The 24,484-nt window shown below is 32.5% G+C and overlaps 4 protein-coding genes across 20 annotated transcripts in view; 1 reads left to right on the forward strand and 3 right to left on the reverse strand.

Moving 5' to 3' along the window:
• Positions 1–638: 638 nt before the first annotated feature.
• On the reverse strand, positions 639–1,733 carry LOC114295566 (uncharacterized). Its single transcript, XM_082924067.1, has 3 exons — positions 1,290–1,733; positions 1,134–1,193; positions 639–977 (listed from the first exon to the last, which is right to left on the reverse strand). The coding sequence occupies exons 1-3, from the start codon at positions 1,731–1,733 to the stop codon at positions 639–641; spliced, it is 843 nt and encodes a 280-aa protein (XP_082780193.1).
• Positions 1,734–2,017: 284 nt separating this feature from the next.
• On the reverse strand, positions 2,018–3,155 carry LOC114295567 (uncharacterized). The gene is made up of 2 exons (XM_082924068.1): positions 2,180–3,155; positions 2,018–2,091 (listed from the first exon to the last, which is right to left on the reverse strand). The coding sequence occupies exons 1-2, from the start codon at positions 3,153–3,155 to the stop codon at positions 2,018–2,020; spliced, it is 1,050 nt and encodes a 349-aa protein (XP_082780194.1).
• Positions 3,156–4,840: 1,685 nt separating this feature from the next.
• LOC114295573 (E3 ubiquitin-protein ligase At3g02290) lies at positions 4,841–11,373 on the reverse strand. The gene is made up of 5 exons (XM_028239845.2): positions 11,086–11,373; positions 10,083–10,466; positions 8,267–8,690; positions 6,479–6,588; positions 4,841–5,300 (listed from the first exon to the last, which is right to left on the reverse strand). The coding sequence occupies exons 2-5, from the start codon at positions 10,197–10,199 to the stop codon at positions 5,274–5,276; spliced, it is 678 nt and encodes a 225-aa protein (XP_028095646.1). The 5' UTR covers positions 10,200–10,466; positions 11,086–11,373; the 3' UTR covers positions 4,841–5,273.
• A 5,907-nt stretch (positions 11,374–17,280) lies between these two features.
• The window catches only part of LOC114295560 (AUGMIN subunit 5), a 41,251-nt gene continuing 34,047 nt past the window's right edge, over positions 17,281–24,484 (forward strand). For 16 of the 17 annotated variants that reach the window (XR_014328320.1, XR_014328317.1, XR_014328326.1 and 13 more), the window contains exons 1-3: positions 17,287–18,136; positions 19,984–20,526; positions 20,904–21,042. Coding sequence is in view for 7 of the 17 variants with exons in the window: in XM_028239824.2 (XP_028095625.2) it covers positions 17,622–18,136; positions 19,984–20,526; positions 20,904–21,042 (1,197 nt within the window). In the remaining 10 variants the exon portion in view is untranslated. Of the gene's footprint in view, positions 18,137–19,983; positions 20,527–20,903; positions 21,043–24,484 lie in introns of all 17 variants that reach the window. The other variant, XM_082867434.1, reaches the window with a different exon arrangement.

Here is a 24,484-nt window from a genome sequence, read left to right on the forward strand (position 1 = left end):
TACAGCAGTTAATGCAGGAGAGAGGGAGAGAGAGAGAGAGAGAGAGAGAGAGAGAGAGATCTGTGACCTGTGTCTATGCAATAGGAATGAGTCACAGTATTAGGCAAGAGTCTGATATGCTCCTCATATATAACCCCATATTTGACCAAATGATTCAACCAAATAGATCATTACACTATGGTTGCAAATGACCATAAAATAATTTTTAATTTTTAATGTTAGGAACGCCAGTGATGGGTAGTGTTTTAAAAAGCTCTAGGCGCATTAGGGCGACAAGGTCACTTGGAGCCGAGGCGCGAGGCGAGGCGTGCGCCTCACCAAAGCGAGGCGCAAGTTATAGAAATTAAGCAAAATATCAATATAGCACAATATATAGCACAATTTTCAACATAAGCAAAAATTTATAGAATTCCAAAATGAACAAAACAATATTCAACATTCCAAAAACCATGGAAGGAACATCAAACAACAAACATAAGAACTTAATAATCCACAAAGTTGAAAACAACTAAACATCTAGTGACTAGTCCCATGGATGCATTGACTAAGAACTTAATAACAAGCGTCATCTCCATCATCTCCTTCGTCATCATTGGATTTATATCCCTCCACATCCTTCTCTTCTTCCTCATCTGAATCTACATCTCCCATTCCTCTTCCTCATCTACAAGTCGATGTGAGCTTGAACCAATTGGAGTTGTCCTAGTTGTGGTTGATCTAGTTCTTTGGCTACTTTCCTCAACTCCAACAGCTACAGCAACATCATCCCACCCCAAAAAATCATCATCATCATCAATCACAAGCTCATTCTCCATTCTCCCAATCAGCCATTCATTGCTTTCATCAATATCTTTCAAAGAGATAGGATCAAATTTGCCACGTGAAATGTATCGACGTTTCAATGCTCTATTATACTTGGTAAACACCAAATCATTCAGACGTTTTTGAGCTAGCCTATTTCTTTTTTTGTTGTGAAGCTGCAACAATAAATAAAAAAACATTTAAATTCATATATAACTAAAAAAATTTGGAAGAAAATTTTAGAGTTCTCCAAATTTGACAACGGATACTCACATGTTCAAACACACTCCAATTCCACTCATAACCAGATGAACTACAAGTAAGACTAAAACCTTTGATGGCAAATTGTTGCAACTCAGGAGCATCATGACCATAAGAACTTCACCAATCAACTGTAAATGATTATTGGTTAACACTTCACAAATAATTAAACTATAAGGAATTGACTACTAACTTAATTTTGTGGATGAACATAGATCACCTGGTACCCTTATAGTTCTTTGTCTAATTGCCATAGGTATTCCAAGAAGTCCTTCAGCATTTTCATATTTTTTCAAGTCTGTAGTAACTTTATCTTGGACCTCTAATGTTGGAATCAACCTTGATATACATTGATATAGGCCTGATATGATTTCTTTGTCCTTTACAGCCCTAGGATCTTTGTAAAAAAATTCTGGATTTAAATAAAACCCAGCTGCATGTAAAGGGCGATACAATTGAACATTCCACCTTTGGTCAATGATTTGAAACACATCTTTGTACTTCTCTTCATTTCCATTGAAGCTATTTGCAATAGCTTCCTTAGCCCTATCCATAGCCTCATAAATGTAACCCATTGGAGGCTTTTCTTTACCATCAACCTTTCTTAGTACATGAACAAGAGGACATGAAAATTGGAGGGCAAGGTGACAATGGTTCCAAAATGAAGGCATTAGTAGTATTTGAGCTGTCTTCTTACCCTGTGCTCCTTCGCCTATTTGCTTTTGGTCCACTCCTCTGAAATGAACATCTTCCTCAAATTGTTCCTTTGTTGATAAACCCTTTGTAAAGTTAAGAAAGCCGTTGCAAACCTAGTTTTGGCAGGCTTAACTAACTCCTTCAACTGAGTAAAACGCCTCATCATATTCAACAAAGATGGTCGGTTATAAATGTAACCATGTATCCCAATTGCCCTTTCAAATGTCTTTTTAAAATTGGGTAATTTGAAGATATCTTCCTACATCAAATCCAAACAATGGGCTGCACAAGGCGTCCAATACAAGTGAGGTCTCTTTGCCTCCAAAAACTTCCCTATTAGAAGTAATAACCAAAACCCAAAACTAATGATATGAAACAAAATGATTTATGTTGCAAACTATTAACATAATAAGATTTTTACCTGCCAACACATTTGCTGTCGTACTATCCGTGACGACTTGGATCACATTAGCTTCTCCAATTTTCTCCACAAACTTATCAAGAAAATTAAACATCTTATTCCCATCCTTTGAGTAACTAGATGCATCAATGGATTCAATAAACATGGTGCCTCTTGGACAATTCACTAAGAAATTAAGCAAAGTCCTATTTCTCTTATCTGTCCAACCATCGCACATTATAGAACATCCATACTTTGGCCAATCGTCTTTATGTTCCTTCATCAATCTGTTAACACCCACTTCTTTTTTAAGGTAAGGAACTCGTATCATGTGGTAAGTTGGTGGTTTCAAATCAGGACCAAATTGCCCAATAGCTTCAATCATTGGCCCAAAACTGTCATAATTCACTGCATTGAAAGGAATCCCAGAGTCATACATCCATCTTGCAATTCTAACATATGCCCGTTGCATTAACTCTTTCCTATAGGGATCATTTTCATCAATTTTACTTTGCTTCCCCTTGCCTTTTTGTTTTTGCGCCACCACATCTGGATCAGGTGTGAAGAAACAATCCATAGGCCCTATCTTCCTAGGCCTTTTAAGTTTGGATTGAACAGAACCAGAGCTGGTTCTTTGAGTAGAACCTTGAGTAAGAATGGACTTTTTACCATGCTGAGAGAGTTCTACAAGATCATCCTCATCATCAAAATCTTCTTCATCAACCATATCATCAAAATCAGGCATCAAGTTGATTTGCTCCTTAACTTGCTTTTTTTTAGCCATAAACTCAGAAATCTCATCTCTAACCTCAGTTGGGCATCTAACACATTTAGTCACATTCCTATACCCTCCAACAAGATGTTGCTTAACTCGACAAACACCCCCATTCATCTCTTTCCCACAAAAATTGCATTTGAACTTACTTAAGTTTCTGGGATTTACCATCGTTGAACACTTCCATGCTGGATCTTTCCTTCCACTTTCAGCACTCGACATTTGACTCATCAAGTTACTGGTTGTTCCTTTTTTTTTCTTTTTTTTCTTTTTTTTACAGGACAAGAAAAGGCAAGAAAAAACATAGAGACTAGAGAAAAGAAGAATGAAAAAATGAAGAATAAAGAATAAAGAATAAAAAAAAAAAATTGAATTAGATACCAGTGAAGAGGAGAAGACAGAAGAAAGAAGATGAGAAGAAAGAAGATAAGAAGAAAAAATGAAAAACAGAGAAGAAGAAGGAACGAAAAACAGAGAGAAGAGATGAGAGAAGAAAAATGAAAAATAGAGACGAAGAAGAAAAAGAAGAGAAGAGAGAAGAATAAACGAAAGAGATGAGCCTGAGTCGGAGACGAACCTGAGTCTATGTCAAACCTGAAGCTGAAGCTCACGTCGATATTGAACCTAAGTCGATGTCGAACCTGAAGCTCATGTCGAAACAAAATTCACGTCGATGTCGAACCTGAAGCTCACGTCTTTGTCGATTCGAAATTTTGATCGCAACACTTCATCAAATCGAAATTTTGGTCGTAACAAATTTAGGGCTTTGTCGATTCAAAGCGGCTCACCAACAGATTTGTATAAGAGTTTTAATCCTATGTGGCTAGTACACAAACAGCTCAGTCCTAACCGAAGCGCATGAAGCGTGCGCTTCGAGCCTCAGAGAAAGGCGCGCGCCTCAGCGCTTTACGTGTGCTTCTCGCAATGCGCCTCGCTTCATCTGCTTGGAGCCCTAGCCCTGCGCCTCGCCTCGCTTAGCGCCTAGGCGTGCGCCTAGGTGCGCTTTTTAAAACACTAGGTTACTCGATAGGCCCACAAACTCTCCCAAGCAGGGGTAGAGCCAAAGAAGGCCCAGAGGGGTCACGTGCACCCTTTAATTTTGATTTTTTTTTTTTATTTATTTTGTGATCATATATAAAATGTATTTTTTTTTTCTTAGCATATTTTTTGGCTAAAGATTTATTGTATTGTTTATAATAAGTAGTTAGTTGATACTTTGGAAACACTATGTGATGTTGTTTATATAGTAGTCTATACCAATAATGTATTGAAAAATCTTATAGATTGAATATAATTAACTCATTATTTTTAGATAGTTGACAAACTACTTAGTGTGATTTATGATTTCTTATGTTTTGAGCGTCACATAAACAACGCCATATGGTACTCTAAGATAATTTCCATTCAAAACACATCATTTATAAACAATATCATCTCTTTAATATTTTCTATCAAATAAAAATTAAATAGATTTTATAATAATTTGTGCTATAAATGATGTTTTTTTATTTTCTAAAATTGAGAATTTTAATCCATAATTTTGTGTTAAAATTACAAACTTACATCACTATCACGCACCAAGCTATTACACACTATTATAGGATTTTGATTTGTTACTATTAATTATGATTTTTAATTTCTTAATGTTGATCATGATTTTTTTTTAAATAAAAAATTATAATTAATAAATGTCCCCTCTAACTTAATTTCCTTAATTTCCTGGCTCTGCCACTGCTCCCAACCCTTTTATTTTTCCAAAATATATATATATATATATATATATATATATATATATATATATATATATATGTGTGTACATGAGCATAAATCAGAAGTAAACCATGTTGTATCAGACCAAAAGGAGAGATCTCTACCAACCAACCTAATCTGTAGTTATAAACCTCTGCTTCAGTCAAGGAAAACAAGAATCTTATTTATCAATATCATTTGTCAGTCATGTACAATTCACATACAACAGGAATCAGAAACCACCAGTGCATAACAAACATCATTTCACCACACTGGCACATCTAGGAACACCATTTTCTCTCTTTTCGTTTTTAGATGTTTCCACTTTCACTGATTGAAGGGAACAGCACCCAGAAAAGAAAAAAGGGAAGAGAAAAAGAAAACCGGGAAAAAAAAGAAGTATTGAAATAAAGTCAGGCTTGAACAATATTTTACATTCACTTCATATATAGGGCAAACACATGGTATTCACAAGGTCCATACGATATCTGCTTCTGATTTTCTTTTCTCCTCTCTTCCCATTTGTTGCTGATTTCCTCCTCTTCTCTGGTAAGTTGTTGGTTTCATCTACGACACGAAATTTAAGTAACGTCATGTCGTTTCATCAAATACCATCACCTAGAAAAGACAACAAAAGGAAATCATACTCAAAGTTAATTGAATTATCTGATAGCAAGATATTTATCATTAACATTACAAGCCCAAACAAACTTCATCAAGCCACCAAGAGGACAAGATTTTCAACGCTAAGTGCAATGGGTAAAGCAAAAATTGGATTTCCATCTCAATTCCTGCATATCAAGACAGCAGGATGTTTTCAACGAAATGTATTCCGAGTCCTACTATTCTACATTGTATCACAAGTAACAGAAATGTGAGATCCAAAATAGTAGCTTCCATCAGTTCAAAAACTCTTTATAGCTTACCCCACAAATGTCAACAATAGAAATGGATTGTCGAATCAGTTCATCGCATATTACCCCAATTAAATATTTCAATGTTAAAGTTACATGTCTCCAGATCAAATTCCATTCACTTTCTTCTCGGGTTGATCTTCTCACCATACAACATTTAGCAATATTGATGTTATCGGCCAGTTAATTTCTTCCTTTCTTCATCAATAAATTTTTCTAGTTTGTTATAGAAAATTAACAAACAAGCCACTTGATGAACCATGCAATGCCCAGGGTACAAGAACAAAAATGGCTTACGATGAGAATGAGAAATTTGATTTGTGTTTTACCAGATCTCCTCCATCTTTCAAAAACAATATGAATTCCAAGCAAAAGAAGGTCAAGAAACAGCTTTGTCACCATAACTATTAGGCTTCTCTGAGTTTCCTCTTACAGTAGCACCATACAAATTCACCACTGCACCACGGAGTTCAAGCAACAACAATGGGTTTTCATGACAAAAATATAACTAACATAAGCCACGCACTTCAATTGGGGGACTAAGTTGTTTGTATGATCAAAAGAGATGCATGGAAATAAGAATATACAAGCTATCATTACCGCCTATGCTCTAGTTTTTACAGACAAACCAAATGTATCTCATCCTAATTCTAATCTTCTCCATCCAAAAGGCACATTAAATTATCACAAGGAAAAGAAAGGACACAGTTTTTATGCTAATAGCATCTCCCAGTGTTCTTTAACACAAACAAAAACAAAAACTAAAAAATAAAACAAGTTATTTCAGGGAGAGAAAAAAAGTCTTAATACTAAATATTTATATATATAAAGATGAATTGTATTTTGCCAACGAATAAATACGACTTAAAAGATGAGTATTACCTTGCCACAAACTGGACAGCTGTCACTTCTCTCCATCCACTCGTATATACAACCCAGATGGAAATGATGAGAGCATTTTGTAATTATCTTGGGGTTTTCTGGAGTATATTCTGCATATAGAATGGGGAAAAGAAAAAAAACTGTTAGAATTGCTATATTGAAAACATACCATTCTGTTTTACAGCACCATTTACCTATTGGAACCCAACAAGCATAAACAACAGCAATCAATAAAAGATAAAGAAAGGCTGCTCTTAACTTCCAGTTCAGTTCAAAAGTCCCTGCCACCTAGAAATGGAAGTAGCTTTTAACCTAAGCCTTGTCCCAATGAGATGGGATCAGCTACATGAATCATTTTCTGTCATTCTGATCTATCAATAGTTAAATTAAACAAATTTGTATCTTCTTTACTACCACATCTCATGTCAGTTTAAGTCTTCCCTTCCTTTTACATTTCCATTTATAATGATCATATCACTTGTTCTTATCGTTGCATCTATAAGTCTTCGTTATACATGACCAATTGAACTTAGATGGTTCTACTACCATTTCATAAATATTAAACACTAGTTATGTCTTTCCTAATCTTACTACACATCCATCTAAGCATCCTCATTTCAGCTACACTCATTTTACGAATATGTTATTTCTTAGTTACCCAACATTATGTGCCCCATAACATATCATTGTTCTTGTAGTTGTTCTCTAAAAATTTTCTTCCAATTTTGTTGGTATCCAATGATAACAAAATATGCCAAAAGCATTCCACTTGATTTGTAGTCAGGTTGTTTTGTTCCTGATTTTGGGTGAAGAGTGGCAAACCATAATGACAGATTTAGTTCACATTGACGGTGCTCTAACCCTTCTTCATCAAGAAAATGCAAAAGCTTCACCTCTTTATCATTTTGAGGGCAATTTCAAAACACAAAGATGTGCACCTTTGTTTTTTTTATTACCCAGTAATGTTTTCTCATTTTATAGTTATCAGTAACAATTTTATTTTATTTTTATTTTATTTTTTTAAAAAACATGCAGCAAAGTACACCAGAAAAATTCATCAAATGCAGACGCCACCAGCTAAAATTAATTGTCACAATATTTTTTAAATCCAAAACAAATGACCAGCTAGTCCATTAATTAGAAAAAAAACACCCTCAAAATACTAGCAAATAAGCAAAAGTGAGTGAACATACCCCTCATGCTAAGAGCATTAACTCTTACAACAATGAGCATCAAAATATTCAAAAATCCCAAAGAAATGTGGTGTAGGCCCTAGTACACAACTAAAATTATGATGAAATTAAAAGAAAAGGAAAACATCTTTTAAAAGTTCTGGAACCTAAAAATGCATAATATGGTCATGATGTTGCACAATTTAGAGCCCCTAAAGTACACAGGTAAGTTTTAAAGGTCACATTGGGGAGCTTCTCTTTCCCCACACAACTTTTTCTCAGTTAACACACCATTTTTCGATTGGAAGTTGATTTCCGAGTCATGTAGAAATCAACTATTAAACCAAAGATATAGCAAAATCATTAAATTTCATTTGGAAGTTGATTTAGGAACCATATAGTTTTGTTCATAAGTGGATATTCGAACCCCAAAAAATGTGTGAACTAAGATAATGTGATGTATGGAAATAGAAGCTCCAGTCAAATTGGTCTCTAGAACATGTAACTGCCAATAAGAATCCAAAATGCTAACAAAAGCTAGAAAGAGGTGTGCCATAGATTTAGCTTAGCTACAAGGTACACAACATAACTAAAAAACAATATTGACTTATTTCACCTTCAAGACATGTTGGGCAGACATCTTCATCTTCAGAAGAAAAATAAATATGTGCAAATTCAGTTCCCGTTTTTGCTGATGAGATCTTCAGTGAAGACCTGGTATGGTATTCTTTTGATCCTTCACATGTAGACTCATTCCATTTGTCTACAGTATTCAAAGATTCTGAATCTGCATCAGTACAACTTCTTAGTGGTTCAGTTTCCTCGAGTGAATGACTTGAGCTTTTATCCCGTCTCGAGACCAGTCCATCCCGTTGCATGCGGAAACATCGGGGATCAGCATCATAAGGCAAGGGCCTCGGAGGAGAACGGTACATATCAGAAAGAGAGTTGTCAAGTGATGCTGTAGAAGTCAAAGAAGCAGTCTCCTGAATGGTTGAAGGAATGGCGTGTGCTTCTCCTCTTTGAAATAATGATGTATACTATGCAAGAAAAAGAAAAAGGAAAAGAAGAAAGTAGCAATTTCAATCTAGAGAATGCAAAAGTTAACTTTCATCACTAAGTTTATAGTTCCCTTGTACAATTATTTAATGCTAGCCCATTGCAACTCAATTGGCTCATTTGACCAAATACATATTACTGCAACTAACTGGCGCATCAAATTGTATTTTTTGATCTACAAACTACAACTAACATATTCTGATAGTGATAGAAAATTCTTCATGTTGTAATTCTAGATCTACAAAATACAACTAACACATTCTGATAGTGACAGAAATTTCCTACTACGAGGAGTTACTGGATTAGAGAATTTAACCAACCACCAAGATTTCTAGGGTAGTCCAATTATCATATCCAGGTGACAATGTTAGGCCTGGACTATAAAAATAATTCTCACGTGAATACTCTAATTAGTTAGTTTTCACAAATTTAGCTGGGCAATGCAAAGAAAACCAAGCATAATGAGAAGATAAAGAAAAGGAAACAATTGTTTCTGTTTCTTTTTTTGTTTTTTCTCCTTTTTTTTATGGTTCTCATCAACAACTAAGGCCTCGTTTGGCAAGAGGCTATTTTAGCCAATTAACCAAAAAGTTACTAAATTAGCCAAAAAGCCAACAACTCATACCAAAAAGTCAAAGATTCTCTTTTCTCTCTACTTTTTGCACATCTTTTCGTAATTAGTCAAAAAGTCATCCCAAACATACAAGTTTTTTTTATCTACCTTTTTAGCCAAATAGCCAAAAAGTTACTAAATTAGCCTGTTTCCAAACGAGGCCTAAGTCAAACTGAAATGTGAAATATCCCCAACTTCATGACACCCTGAGAACCAATTCCAAACAAGTTCTCATTTTAACCAAACAACTAGAAGAAATTTTCCAATAAAAAGTTTAAAACCCTTTACTCAATAGTCAATCCCTGAATATGGCAGCAAAGTTAAAAGCACTACCGTCACAACCACCTGTTCCATTTGTAACCTCCTGTTGTATTTGTGCATCATTCCTTTTCTCTCCTTTCCTTTCACCAAGAATAAAAATGATCATATGATACCTTCTTCAGACAATTGACAAATGTTCAACTCCCAACATCCATCAAAATCTAGAGTACTCTGCTTCCAAGTATCAATATCTAGGAGATTACTTTAGTTAAATTCTATTTTAGAAGTCAGAGTTTTTCTCCTTCTTCCAGACAAAAGGTGGACAATGGAAGGATGAAAAAGATTCGGGGCTACCAAAGTGAAACCAGTATTATGAAGCAACACAGTCTGAATAAAATAGTACGTGCTTGGAATACATAATTTGAATTAGGGCATGCTTAAATAAAAAAGCAAAATGAAACATGAGAAACTAAGCAACAACGAGAGCTCTAAAACATACCGCGTGCAAAACATTCTGAACAAAGCAACGAAGGCATATACAGTTTCTAGAAACTGAACTGTTCGGATTAACATAATCTTCGCAATCCTCGCGCAAACAACAGCAGACAGCACCCATATCACCAGTGTCAACCTATCTTAATAGAATAAAACCCTCCACCTAGTGCTCCAAGCTCATCAACAAAACCCAACTCTGATAAGCATTTACATCAAGAAAACAACCCTTGTGGCAATAATAACAAGATAAGGAAGGATGATGAGAGAGGACACCAAGCTCGTGAAGTTACACTGACTCCCCGAACCAGTTCCCTCTCTCTTCTAGAAACAAAACCCAAATGCCTTCTTAATACAAGAATGCAAATAACAGACCTCCCTATTCCTTCACCTGTAAAATATGAGAAACATTTATCAAAATAAAAGGCATTAAATAGAGCCAACCGTGTCACCGCCCATCAAGCAATAAAATGAAATTTGAAGCAAAAACTCTACATAGATAATGCAAACAAGCCATCAATCCAGTAATCAGATCTCACCCTTCTTGAGGTAATTCAAAACCCAAAATTTTAGAGCAAATCTTTTTGGGAAATCAAACTTATCATAATCAACCCAAAACATTCTAAAAAGCTTCCAAATTTCAATATTCATAAAAGGGGATACCTTCCTCCGACAATTAAGCAAATTGTCCACACCCAGATATTTACATCATAAATGGGATAACTCATCGAATAATTTATTAAAATCCTTTAAACAAGCATCCAATAAAAAATTCAGCAAAACCCAAATCAGATTCCCAAAATTGGAATTGAAACAAGAACGATCTGCAAAAAAGGATCTAAACCCAGAAATACAAATTGATCGGTCAAAACAAAAGAGACCCATTACAGATTATGCGTTTCAAAAGAGATCGGAACCTTTGAACGAGTATTCTAAAGAACAAATCAAAATCACGCGGAGAAAAGAGACAGGGAGGGATAAATTGGTGTAATAATGGGTAAGGGAGGTACCTTGAGAGTTGAAAGGTGTAGTGAGAGAGAGAGAGAGAGATGATTGGATTGCGGAGAAGAAGATAGACAGGTTGTTGGATTTTCAGGCGAAAAAAACTATGCGAACCCGGAATTAGAGCGATGGTGTGAGTGGTAGGACAATCTGTTACTTATGTAAGAACAATATTTATAATCTCCCATCAAAATAAATAAATAACAAAAGTAAAAAAAAAAATAATAATAAGGGTAAATTACTATGACACTCTCATGTTTCTGTTTAATATGGTTTTTTCTCATGTCTGAAAATTTACATCTTTCTCTTTGAAATTTGTAATTTTATTATAAATTATTCTTAAATTATTGATGTCATATTTTAAAATTTTTTAAATGATCATTTTGTCTTTTTTCTTACTATTTCTTCTTCCTATTATCATGAATATTTCTATAACTTTTCATCATTAAACTCTACCTGAACATATTATTATTAAGTGATGATATATAAATATAAATTTTATATAAAGTTTTCAAACACAATGATATAACTTAATGGTGATTTTTCACTTTAAAACAAAATATTCATAAACATAATTTATATTTATAGCAATATTACTATCACAACATTTTTATGATATTTTTTTATATTGAGTATAAATTTTTATATGTAAATAGAATTTTTTTTTTTTATTTCCATCATCATATTTCTTTCTCATCTTTTCGTCTGTATTTATTACAGTATTACCAAACACCGTCATTCACATTTATTATAATATTATTGACTTTTAAATTTTTTTTTTTTTTGTATTAGGTGAATTTTTAAAAAAAAATCACAAAATATTATACTTCTTAAATATATAGATTATGTGTATCTAAAAAATTACATAAAATATTAAAAAATAAAAAATAAAAACATGAAAAAATAAAATAATTCACTTTTTTTGTTTGTGAGTTAAATCAAATAATATGTTTGTTATTTCTCTTGAAATGACATAAATAAAATATTAATATTATTTCATTATTTTATATTAATAAAGACTATATAGTAAATATGTCATTTTAATTTAGCATGGAATAAATGTAATTTTTCAAATATAAAAAAAGATATATATTAAATATAAATATTAATGGGTGTCAGTATAATTTACCGAAAAAACAAATAAAATTTGACCTTGACTATCTTGAAGTTTAGAAAAAGGAAGAGACTGGTCTCCTTCCACTAAAGCCCCTTTTGGAAATATATTTCTTTTTAATAATTTTTTGATATTTTATAAAAATATGTGAAAAAAAAATGATATAATAATTTATAATAACCTTTTTTGACTAAAATGTTTAATCTCCAAATGAGCCCCCTAAATAATGGACTAGTTTTAATTATCTAAACAGTTTATTTTATTATAATTTATGTGTAATTTATTTATTTAAAAGAAATTATATTTTTTTGATATTCATAAGTATATTTTTTAAAATTATAGTTATTATTTTTTTAAATACAAATATAATAAAACTATATAACTAAGCTGATCAATATTTTTTTTAATAAATGATCTATATATAAAATTTAACAAAATAAATTATTTAAATTATCAAAATAAAACTCATGACAAGTCCATAAGGCCCAAAATGCCTCTTTCTAGGGAAAAAAATATATATATTAATAGATTTCAATAGTTTAATATAATTATATCAACTCATATTTTTAATAAGGTCAATTACTTATGCAAAATAGTTTTTTTAATATAGGAATAAATAAATGTAAAAGTAAGAGATGTGATAATATTATTTTTTTTATTTACGTAATCAATAAATAATTGATAAAAAATAGAAAATGTTATATAAATTAAAAAGTATAATTGTGAAACTTGTAAGACAAAAAATATTTGAAATCGATATTCTAAAAAAAATAATAAACAAGACAATTTTTATTTTATACTCTTAAAAAAATTCAAATTTTTATTTGCTCACTCATTTATTAATTACGATAATTTTAATTTTGTATTTTTAAGCTGGACTTTTAAATTTTTTTTGGTTGAGTGAATGACTTAGGCTTTGTTTGGTTATGGTTTTTTGACTAAAAAAATACAAAAGACAAAATAAGCTAAATGAGTCAATAAGACAAAATGTCACATTTAAATTATAATCATTTTACTTTTTTCTCTGTAAAAAAAAAAAAAACCAAACTAAGCAATCTTTTAATTCTAAACTAAAGAAATCAAAAAATCAATTGCCAAACTACGACTTATTCTAAGCACTGAAGGAAAGGAAAAGAGGACTATCCCCTACAGTCCCTTGTGACACTTGAACTTACAACCTCTATTATGAAAATTGGAGAGTACATCATTATAACTTAAGGTCATGAGTTATTTTTAAGCAAGTTTTAAAAACAACATAAAGTTGACAGAAATTAACATAGAGTTAAAATTAAGAACTAACATATTTTTAGAACTAAAATATTGAAGAGTTGAATTGTTAAATATGATTGGAGAAGCCTAGACCATGATAGAGTATTTGAAAATAATATTATAATGATTAAATTCTCTATCAAATTTATGACCATATAATGTGATAATTTACTTATGATTTAGGAAAAATTACACCGATCTTTTTTATGGTTTGAAAAAAATATAGGTGGTTCCACAGTTTTAAAATAATTACATTGACCTTACTTTTAGTAATATTAAATATATCAAAATTAATGTAACTTGTGTGAATATACAAATATAAATAAGATAAAATATAAATCAAAATTAATGTAACTTGTGTGAATATACAAATATAAATAAGATAAAATATAAATTTTAGTGTAAAAAAACATAACAATATTATTTTTTATTCATATAACTAATAAATTTATGATAAAAAAATGAGATAATTATTATGTGAATTAAAACTTTATGAGTGCTTAATGTAATTAAACTAAATTTATGAAATTTATTGTATTTTTTTGAAGAAGGTAATTTACCCTATTATTTAGGGCAAATTACATATACACCCCTCGAGGTTTGGTAAAATTACAGATACCCCCTGAGGTTTCGGAAATTACATCCCGCCCCCTGAGGTTTGTATTTTCATAACAATTTACCCCCTGAGGTTTATATTTCATAACAAATTACCCCCTAATTTCTTATGTAAATATAGCATTCAGGGGGGAATTCGTAATTTCTCAAACCTCAGGGGGGTATTTGTAATTTAGCCAAACCTCGAGGGGTGTATATGTAATTTGCCCTATTATTTATGTATTGGTACAATTATTCATCAATTAGTATAATTATAACATATTAAATTTAAATAAATTTAATATAAAAAATTAAGTTATCATTAGCATGGAGATGGACCATGGGCCCCAAGGAGACGCGTGGTCTAACTGACCCGAACCACACGCAAAGGCACCACAATATAATTTTATAAATACATAAAATATTTTACCTATTTAAAAAAAAATACATAAAATATTTTAAAAAGTCAATCCTACTAATAATTTTTAAAAATTTAAATTTATTTTTGATTTTTTTGTTTATCTTTTAAATGTACTTAACATTCAAAAAATAAAAATAAAGTCTTTTACTATATATGTATATTATGAATTTTTTTATAAGTATTAATAAATTTTAAGTGTATTATGTCCATAAGTATTAATAAATTTTAAGTGTATTATGTCCATCTAAAAAATAAAAAAAAATAATTTAAAATATAAAAAGATCACCAAATCCAAAAAATATCAAAAACTAAAAATTGTAAAACAATGTTACTTGTTTGGTTTTTAAACTCCTTTTCTTTTTCTTTTTTTTTTAGCCAATTATTTTTCTTCGTATTTTAGTTATTTAAAAAAAAAATATGCGCGTAAAATTGGAAAATAATTGAACAAAATTGTCCATAAAATCAGTTAAGACAAAAGATTAAAAATTCCATATATATTTTTTATGGGTTAACTAGTAAAAAAAAAATCCATTCTCATGAGGCCACATGCTATTTAGTAAAATATTTAATATTTATTTATTTATTATAAGGTTATGTATTGAAAGGTCTCCGTAAAAGTCATCAACGTTAAAAAGGTTACCAGAAAATTAGCTAAAAAAGTTGGCGACAAAAATAGTTGGTTTTAATGAGATGGACATATGAGTGATATTGAACAAATATATAAGATTTAAACAGATGGTTGGATAAATAAGAGACACATGTACAACTATCTCGCAGTTTGAATATATAGGTGATACTTGAACAAATAGAATAATAGATAAATTTTGAACCAATATGTATTATTTTGAACAAATAATATAATGGGATTTTTTTTTTTAGGATTCCTATTATTAAGATTTTATAATATAAAGGACATCTAATATTTTCATAATGTCTAAAATCTCTCACACATCGATCCAGAGATATTTCAATCTAGAGAATTTCTCTGGTTTGCACAAATTTTTTTGGTTTGCAAATTTCTCTAGTTTTCTATGGACTTCTTAGATAAATTCTCTCAAAGGCAGAGGAATTTTTTCTGTATTTTGAATAAATCAAAGAAAATTTGGTTATTTATAAACCAAAAACAATCACAAATTTATCTATGTTTTGAACAAACCAAATAAAATTTGACTACTTAGAAACCAAAAACAATCACGTGTAATTGTTTTGAACAAACCAGAAAAAATTGGCCTACTTAGAAACCAAAAACAGCCACAATTTTTTTTTGTGTTTTGAACAAACCAAATAAAATTGAGCTATTAAGAAACAAAAAAAAAAAAAACACAATTTTCTTTGTGTTTTGAACAAACCAGAGAAAATTGTATTTTTTTCTCTATGATTTTTTTTTAAGAAGCATTTTGCCAAACAGGTTAGCTTTAAAGCTCACAGGTATATGTTTTACAGTACCAAAAAGAGTTTTGTCAAATCAAATCTCGCAATTATGTATTTTGAAGTTCTAAGAAACATTTTTTCAAACAGTGTAGCTTCATACTATATATATAGATGTTTGTATGTGTATGAGTTGTCTGATAGAGAAAGAGGCCTTATTTCAAGACTAGTAAAGAACGGGGCCGGAGGAGAAAGAACTAAGAGAAGTTTACTAGGGCTTTCAAACATGAAAGTAACAGTATCACTTCCATTATCGACCTTGATGGTGATGGTATCGTTGTTCTTTCCGACCATTGGGTTGTCTTCTCGTCACAGTATACTTCGATTCCGACACGGTGAAATCGTCAATGGATAAGGATGCTTTGAGCTTTGCTTGGCAGATGAGAGAGAGTTGGAGAAGACGACGACGACGATGAACTCTGGCGATGGAGGTGAAGTTCGTCGAAGAGAGAGTTGGAGAAGACGACGACAATGATGAACTCTGGCGATGGAGGTGAAGTTCATCGGAGAGAGAAAAGCAGAGAGAAAAAAAGAAATGGAGAGGCAATTTGATTTGAGGGAGTCAAATTTCTCTATGATATATAAGTGTCGGGGGTTGAGGATTTTAGACATCACAAAATAATATTGTGGTTCTTTTTTATTACTAAAAATGGGATAGGAACCTTAGACTAAGTTTCCCTAATATAATTTTAGGCTAAGATTTAAAAAACAGACTCTTGATCTAAGTGTAATTTTGTTAATGAATTTTCTAGTTTTTCATAAAAATTTGACATGTTAATCTAAAAAAAAAAAAAATTAAAATGTTTCTCTTATCTCCAGTCCACTTTGTAGATTGGACGATGGTATTGGGCTCATGGAACCCACCACACACTTTGTAGATTGGACGATGGTATTGGGCTCATGGAACCCACCACATATTTTATTTCGATAATCCAAACCATTTAATGTGTAGAGTCTGTCGAGTACTTTATCATGTTGATTGGATATTAATAGCTACTTGATCGGATCAGATTTTTATCAATAATTTATTTTTAAAATTTTATTTACCGTGGGCAGAAATCTGATCAGATCAAATAGTTATCGATATTCGATCAATGTGATTTTTTTTACAAAGATAAAATATTCGACGAGCTATATATATTGAACAGTTTATATCATCAAAATAGAACCCGTCGTCAACCTCCACAGACCCAACAGAATGTTTTAATCTGATCTCGAACTGGATCAATTTTAAAAAGTTACAATTTTGAGTAAAAGGAAACTATATTTAAAAAAAACACAATTATCTTCGTTTATTTTTTTTTTACACGTTATTTTGTTAAAAAAAAAAAAATTGAAAAACAAAACCAAAGAGATAATAATGGCATCAAATCAACTATCTAGTGGGCGGCGTGCGGGACCTCCCATTTGAACCTGCCACCCAGCCGGACCCATTCTGGTTCCAACTTTCTATTCACTCTCTATCTACGGAAACACAGGCACAAACACACACGGCTATACTACTGTTTTTTTTACTCATCTCCTTCTTTCTTCGCCGGCCAAGCACACAAATTCTTAGATCTACTCATCTCTTTCTCTCTAGGGTTTCAACTTTAAGTTATTTCTTCTCTCCATGTATTTGGATTCCCGAATTAGGGTTTCGAATTCGAGTTCAACGAACAACTAGTTCGAATCGAAATCTATTTACATTTTCTAAACCCTAGGTCTGCGACCGACCAATGCAAACCTCAACGAGCTCGGAGGCAATTCTGGAATGGCTGCAGAAAGAAATGGGGTATCGACCTCTCGGCCACTACGTTGCTTCCAACAAGGCGGCGTCACAACCGTCGATCGATTCAATTCGAAAGGTTTGCCGTGGGAATATGATCCCGGTGTGGAACTTCTTGGTGAAGAGAGTGAAATCGGACAAGACGGTGGAGAATCTCCGGCGGAACATACTTGTTTTTCATGATGGTGATGACGGTGGTGGTGGCGGTGGCGCTGGGGCGGATTCGTTGAAAGGTGGAGAGGCGGGGAGGAGGGGTAGAGGGAGGAGGAAAGAGAGTTTGAGAGAGAGTTCAGTGGAAAGTAGTAGAGAAATTGCGTTGCAGGAGAGGGATTTGGCGAAGAAGGAGGCGGAGAGGTTGAGGCATATTGTGAGGCGGCAGCGAAAGGAGTTGAAGGTGCGAATGTCGGAGGTTTCACGGGAAGAGGCAGAGCGGAAGCGTATGCTTGATGAGAGGTCAAATTACAGGTCGGATTTCTGAAATCGAACTCAATGTGTTATATATTTCATTCTGGGTTGATAATTTGTAAATGCGGCAATAGCATGCATCATTGGAAATTTAATGGCTTTTTGTTGTGTTAACTTTTTTTCTATGACAATTGAGATGAGCTAGTTGCCAATTTATTGTTTGTTTGGAATCAGGAACTTGAATTTTGGATGGTAAGAACACATGACTAATTGTTTAGAGAGTAAAATTAAATTGTAAAATCTTTATATATATATATGATTATTTTAAGATATGAATAATTGATGATTGCTAGTGAAACCAGCACGACTGTTATTATGCATCCATGTAATTGTGCTGTGATGCTGTGTTTTAATTGATATATGATTCGTCATAGTGCCTTGGAAGTTTCATTTAGGGCAACAATCAAATGAATCTTTGATTTGACTTTTTGTGTTTGGCATAAATGGCTTATAAGTGGATTTTGAACTTTGAGCAAACTGATGTGTGCCTGAAATGTAAATTATGTAATACGCTGGCCAATGGTGTATGGGAACTTTATTTTCAGAATGCTGGAAATAAAATTTAGATGGCTGACAAGGAAAATTAAGCACTTAATTTTATCGGATTTAATCTTTAAAAACTAAAAAGAATGTTCTATGGAGTGACTTGTGATTGATTGGTCGTTTTTTCAATCAAAAATAAAGAATTAAACAAAACGCTAATTCAGTAGAATAGTGGATTGTCCAGGTATCGTACCACGGGGACTTTGGGCTGTGTTGTATCAATTCGAGTGGTATTTTCTAATTTAATTTGAAGAAGAGAGAATGATTTGATTTTTACTAATGAGAATTTAAATTAAAATAAAATAATTGTGCAAATAAAGAGAATAATGTGAATATGGAGAGACTTAGGATTTTGAACCCACTACTTATCTCATATCATGTAATTAAAATATCTAATTATAGTGAATCAATGGCCCAGATAATAATGATGTATCGTGCCTACAAGCTCCAATATCATCATCAAGTAAATGAGTATATTCAAAACGTACGCATGAATCATCTTCGGTCAACACGAATTGTTTACACTAAACCAAGGTTGTAGCACAATTTGTCTCCCCTAAGCATGACTCGTTTCATGATTTGTATATACAAGAAAGTAAAATAGTAGTATGATCATGCATTCTCAATCACAAAAATTGAATACATAAATCGAATGAAAAGATTATCTGAATAAAAGATTTAACAGCGATTATACAACGATTATCCAATTCTAATAAAAAATTAGAATTAAAATACAAAATTACATGATTCTTGATTAGAATTTTATCTCAATCCTAAGAAGAAAGCTTAGCTGCTCATGGAGAGGTTGAACACTTTGAATGTTGAAGAGAAAGCCATGGATAGATGATTGTTCTTTTTCTTTAGCTTCTAGTCGTCTTCTCTACAGTTTCGGATCCCAAAATAGGTGCTCAAACCTCTTTTTATACCCTCCAGTCGATTCTGAGTAAAAAACACGTGCACAAAGATCGAGGCAAATCCGCTCATGCGGATTAGTGCATTCTGCTCGTGCGGATTCACTCAAAGGAGAATTTTTGGTTAGGGAAATCCGCTCGTGCGGATTCACTCAGTCATGAAATTTTGCTTTTTTTGCGATCCTTTTGTCTCTGAAGTGATATTAACCTGAAGAGAAAGAAAAATATTTTATTGTCTCAAATATCATAAGCTTAAAAGACTAAAAAACAAAAGATAAGGAGTCTCAAAGTGTAACATTTCAGCGCGGTGATTTTGACAAGGCTTAATTCACCGAGAGGTGTATGAAAATTTGTTATGTGGACTGTGTTGATTTGTTCTTACTTCTATTTCAGGCACAAGCAGGTGATGTTGGAGGCTTATGATCAACAGTGTGATGAAGCGGCAAAAATATTTGCAGAGTATCATAAGCGCCTTCGTTACTCTGTTAATCAAGCAAGGGATGCTCAAATGTTGACTGTTGACTCATCTATTGAAGTTGTCAACACCTACAGTGCAAATAGTGAAAAAGAGGCTGTTTATTCAACTGTTAAAGGGACCAAATCTGCAGATGAAGTCATTCTCGTAGAAACAACCAGGGAAAGAAATATCCGGAAGGCATGTGAATCTCTTACAATGCAAATGATTGAAAAGATTCGAAGCTCATTTCCGGCTTATGAAGGAAGTGGCATCCATTTGAACCCTCAATTGGAAGCTGCCAAGTTAGGCTTTGATTTTGATGGGGATATATCGGATGAGGTTAGAGACATAATTCTTCATTGCCTGACGAGTCCTCCTCAATTGCTTCAGGCTATTACTGCATACACTCAACGGATGAAAACACTGATCACTAGAGAAATAGAGAAAATTGATGTTAGAGCTGATGCAGAAACCTTAAGGTATATTTGTCATTTGGTCTCATCTTTTACTTGCACTTTTTGGTTTTGGAACACTTTGCCTATCGTTTTTAAATAAAAAAATGTTATAAACTGAACATGTTCTTCTAGATTTATAAGCCTTTGTTATCAATTCAATGGCTATTTGTCCTCTTGTAGTCTTTTGCTTATCAATCAGCAAAAGAAGTATATTTGTGATTTATTGTCTTTCATCTCTCCCTAATGTTCGCATACATGATTTTCATAACTGTTTCATCTAGGGATGGCATGCTTGGTTCCATTGTGTATATCTTTTGGTGTAGTCTCATTGTTGCTATGTCTGGGTGAACATTTCTTTTTTTTGGTCAATTAATTGATTTAATTATTGTCTTCTCAATCAGGTACAAGTACGAGAATAACAGAGTCATGGATGCTTCTCCGGATGCAAGCTCACCGTTACAATATCAACTTTATGGTAATGGAAAGATTGGAATGGATGTGCCTTCGACGGGAACTCAAAATCAACTTCTTGAAAGACAGGTCATTGTCTTTTCTATTGGGTAGCCTTTGATATGGTTCTTCTTTCTAGCTTTGCACTTTCCATGTATCATTTGTGCAGCCTGGCTGTTTTCTTTTGGAGTAATATTTTCTTATATGTCATGGATCATGGTAGGCACCTTCCCCAATTTTCACAACTCAATTGATTAGGATTCAGGTTTCAGGATTTAGGATTCTTTTGTTTATCTTGTGATTTGTTCACGTTTTTTAATTCTATAACTTCATCTGTATTTTACTGGATTCCTCATCTATCTCATCGCTGATTGTATGTTTGTGGGCTGTGTGGCTGTAGACACAAATTTTGAAATACGAAGTATTTCAACACATTTCAAAATTGTATGTTACAAATGTCCACTGTTTAATTTTTGGACTAAACAGTGTTGATTATTTGAATAGCAGGTTCTTATTTCCGATCTGTATTTCAGATTGTTAATTACACATTTTAGACAAATGAAATCTCCGATTAATGAAGAATAAAATAAACAACAAAAGACAATTTAAGAAGAATAAATATTTTATTGAAATTGTTATGGGTTTTGAACCTTCGAATACAAAATACAATTCTTAAGTTTGGAACCCTTTACCTATTCATCGCCATTAGCATAGGCTCTTGAGTTTTCTAGGCTTCTCTTCTTCTTTCTTGTAACGATTTCTTTAGCTCTCAATTTCTCTCTCTGTCTCTCTGATCTTTTCACTTCTGATTTTTCTTTCCCCCGTCTTGTGTGATGGTCCTCATATTTATGGAGGGCCATCAGGTGATAGGAATGCTTCATCTTCAATTTGAATTTCAAATTGAATGATAGCGCTATTTGAATTTTGAATAATAGCGCTATCTGATTAATCGTATATCTGATTAACCGGATTGATCTTTGGGGTTTCATCCTGTGTGGTGTCCTTACTGTAGGCTCTACAGGTGTCATCTTTCGTAGGCTCCACGTGTCCTTTGAGCATCTTGAAAAACGTCGTTGAGATACAATGTCGTTTTATTTATGTACTTCAGCGGATCATGTGGATCTTTTTTCAGGAAGTGATTACCTACAACCTTCCTATCATAGGCTCTATACGTGTCATAAATTTAGTTGAAATTTATGTGCCAACAAATGCCCCTCGTGACTTGCACAAGTGAATTTTCTTAATTGTGCGAGTCACGACAATTTGGCACTTTTATCTGGATGATCTTTAGGTCTTGGATGGGATTATTTCTTTGCTTTGACCCCTGGCCTCTTTTTTTTGGGGGGGGGTTGATGGCTCTTTTTCATGGGCCCTTTTACTTTTGTTACATGGGCCCTTTTTGTGGACTTGATCCTTTTTTTTTTTAAAATAAAGGGTTAATTGCCCTTTATAGTTCATGGGCCATTTACTTTTGTTGCATGGGTCCTTTTTGTGGACTTGATTTTTTTTTTTTAAATTTTTTTTTTATTTTTTTTTATTTTATTATTATTTTTTTTTAAGGGTCATGAGTAAAGTCCAAGATTTAATTGGGCATTTCCTTTTGTGGGCCTCCAACTTGTCGCCATTTTTTACGGTAGATTTTTTTTCTAGGCCATCATGAATTTTTCTAAACCATTATGGATCTTTCCTTTTCTGGGCCACTATTTTTTTAATTGGGCCTTTTCTTTTGTGGACCTCCAACTTGCCACCATTTTATTTATTTATTTTTTTTTACAATAGATTTTTTTTGTAGGCCATCATGGATTTTTCTAGACCATCATGGACCTTTCCTTTTCTAGGCCACTATTTTTTAATTGAGCATTTTCTTTTGTGGGCCTCCAACGTGCCACCATTTTTTACAGCAGATTTTTTTTCTAGGCCATCATGGATTTTACTGGGCCATCATGGACCTTTCCTTTTCTAGGCCACCATTTTTAATTGGGCCTTTTCTTTTGTGGGCCTTCAACTTGCCACCATTTTTTTACAGCAGATTTTTTTCTAGGCCATCATGGATTTTTCTAAGCCATCATGAACCTTTCCTTTTTCTAGGCCACCATTTTTAATTGGGCCTTTTCTTTTATGGGCCTCAAACTTGCCACTTAGGATTTTTACAGCATATATATATATATATATATATTTTAGGAGTTTGTCTAAAATGGAATAGGATGGATGAGCATTGGTAGGATTTCTAATCCTACACAAATTCTTATTTAGTATTTCAAATCCTACCTAAACTCTTGCTTCTTTGAAGTATTTTAGGAGACCACTACCTCCCTTTTTAAGCAAAAATTTTTGCTTATATAATACCTATCCATGCTTGTGGACAATAGATATTTTTCCTCTTACAACTTTGTTCTTCCAGCAGATTTTTTTTTTTTTTTTTTTTTTTTTTTTTTTTTTTTTTTTTTTTTTTGTATTGCATGTTAGGTCTTCATCCTTCAAAAGTTGTTTGGCCATTGTCTTTCTCCTCTTCCAATAGAAGCTATTCTTCTTACACTTTAAAGAAGGCACAAAAGAATTCCTTCAAATTCCTTTTAATCAGGTATGCTTCTCTTTTTTAATAGCATGTATTTGTTTATTAGCATTTTTTTTTTTTTGGAACCCAAATATGAACACAGACTTTTTTTTTCTCTTTTTCTCTCTTTTTTTTTTTTTTTTTTTTTTTCTCTGAGCATCATAAATGGGGAAGGCAGGTGTCCTTCACTGGGTTACTTGTCTTGCCCTTTTTTTTTTATGAAAGATAATTCTACCACTTTGTTCCCGGCATCGAATTCAAATAAGATTCATTATTCTATTTGATGGATTTTCGTTTCACATCTGGTTTCTACAAAAATTAATCTTGTGAGCACTTGGTTAGCTTTAGAACTTTTTCATTTAATCAAAACTTCACCATATATAAATCAACTGCAACAAGTATGAGGTGCTTAGATTTATTTTTTTGCTTAAGAAGAATTGCTTGTGTAAAGACCAGAAAATCTGAACAAGTTTAGTAACTTGGTTTTATTTATTTATTTATTTATTTTTTTGAAGAACAAACCAACACAGGTTTTTTTTTTTTTTTTTAATAGTTCCCACACTAGTTTTTTTTTTTGGTCAAACTGTTTTTTTTTTGTAGACCATGAATCTAAATAGGCCAAAAAATTTTTTTAAACTGTTTAGCAAACCTTTTTTTTGTAGGCCATGAACCTAAATAGACCAAACAAAGTCCCTGTCACAGTTTTTTTTTTTTTTTTTTTTTTAAAGGTTTCAAAAAAATTTTTTCAAACTGTTTAGCAAATCTCTTTTTTTGTAGACCATGAATCTACATAGACCAAACAAAGTCCCTGTCACAGAACTCTTTTTTTTTTTAAAAAAAAAGGTTTCAAAATTTTTTTTTTCAAATTGCTTAGCGAACCTTTTTTTTTTTTTGTAGACCGTGAATCTAAATAGACCAAACAAAATGAGATTATTTATTTGCTTTGGTCCTTGGCCTATTTATTTTATTTATTTATTT

Source organism: Camellia sinensis, chromosome 4, assembly GCF_055761805.1.
Source record: "Camellia sinensis isolate YWXY chromosome 4, ASM5576180v1, whole genome shotgun sequence".
NCBI lineage: Eukaryota > Viridiplantae > Streptophyta > Magnoliopsida > Ericales > Theaceae > Camellia > Camellia sinensis.

Bases quoted from the DNA above. Each gene is read 5' to 3' on its own strand.
- LOC114295567 (XM_082924068.1), bottom strand. From the start codon at position 3,155: ATGTCGAGTGCTGAAAGTGGAAGGAAAGATCCAGCATGGAAGTGTTCA. The intron at 2,092-2,179 runs GTAAAAATCTTA...TACTTCTAATAG, and splicing joins GACAGCAAATGTGTTGGCAG to GGAAGTTTTTGGAGGCAAAG.
- LOC114295573 (XM_028239845.2), bottom strand. From the start codon at position 10,199: ATGGGTGCTGTCTGCTGTTGTTTGCGCGAGGATTGCGAAGATTATGTT. The intron at 8,691-10,082 runs GTATGTTTTAGA...TTTCTTGCATAG, and splicing joins TTCAGAATGTTTTGCACGCG to TATACATCATTATTTCAAAG. The intron at 5,301-6,478 runs GTAATACTCATC...TGTCTTTTCTAG, and splicing joins GCTGTCCAGTTTGTGGCAAG to GTGATGGTATTTGATGAAAC.
- LOC114295566 (XM_082924067.1), bottom strand. From the start codon at position 1,733: ATGCCTTCATTTTGGAACCATTGTCACCTTGCCCTCCAATTTTCATGT. The intron at 1,194-1,289 runs GTACCAGGTGAT...AATCATTTACAG, and splicing joins TTAGACAAAGAACTATAAGG to TTGATTGGTGAAGTTCTTAT. The intron at 978-1,133 runs GTTTTAGTCTTA...TTATTGTTGCAG, and splicing joins GCAACAATTTGCCATCAAAG to CTTCACAACAAAAAAAGAAA.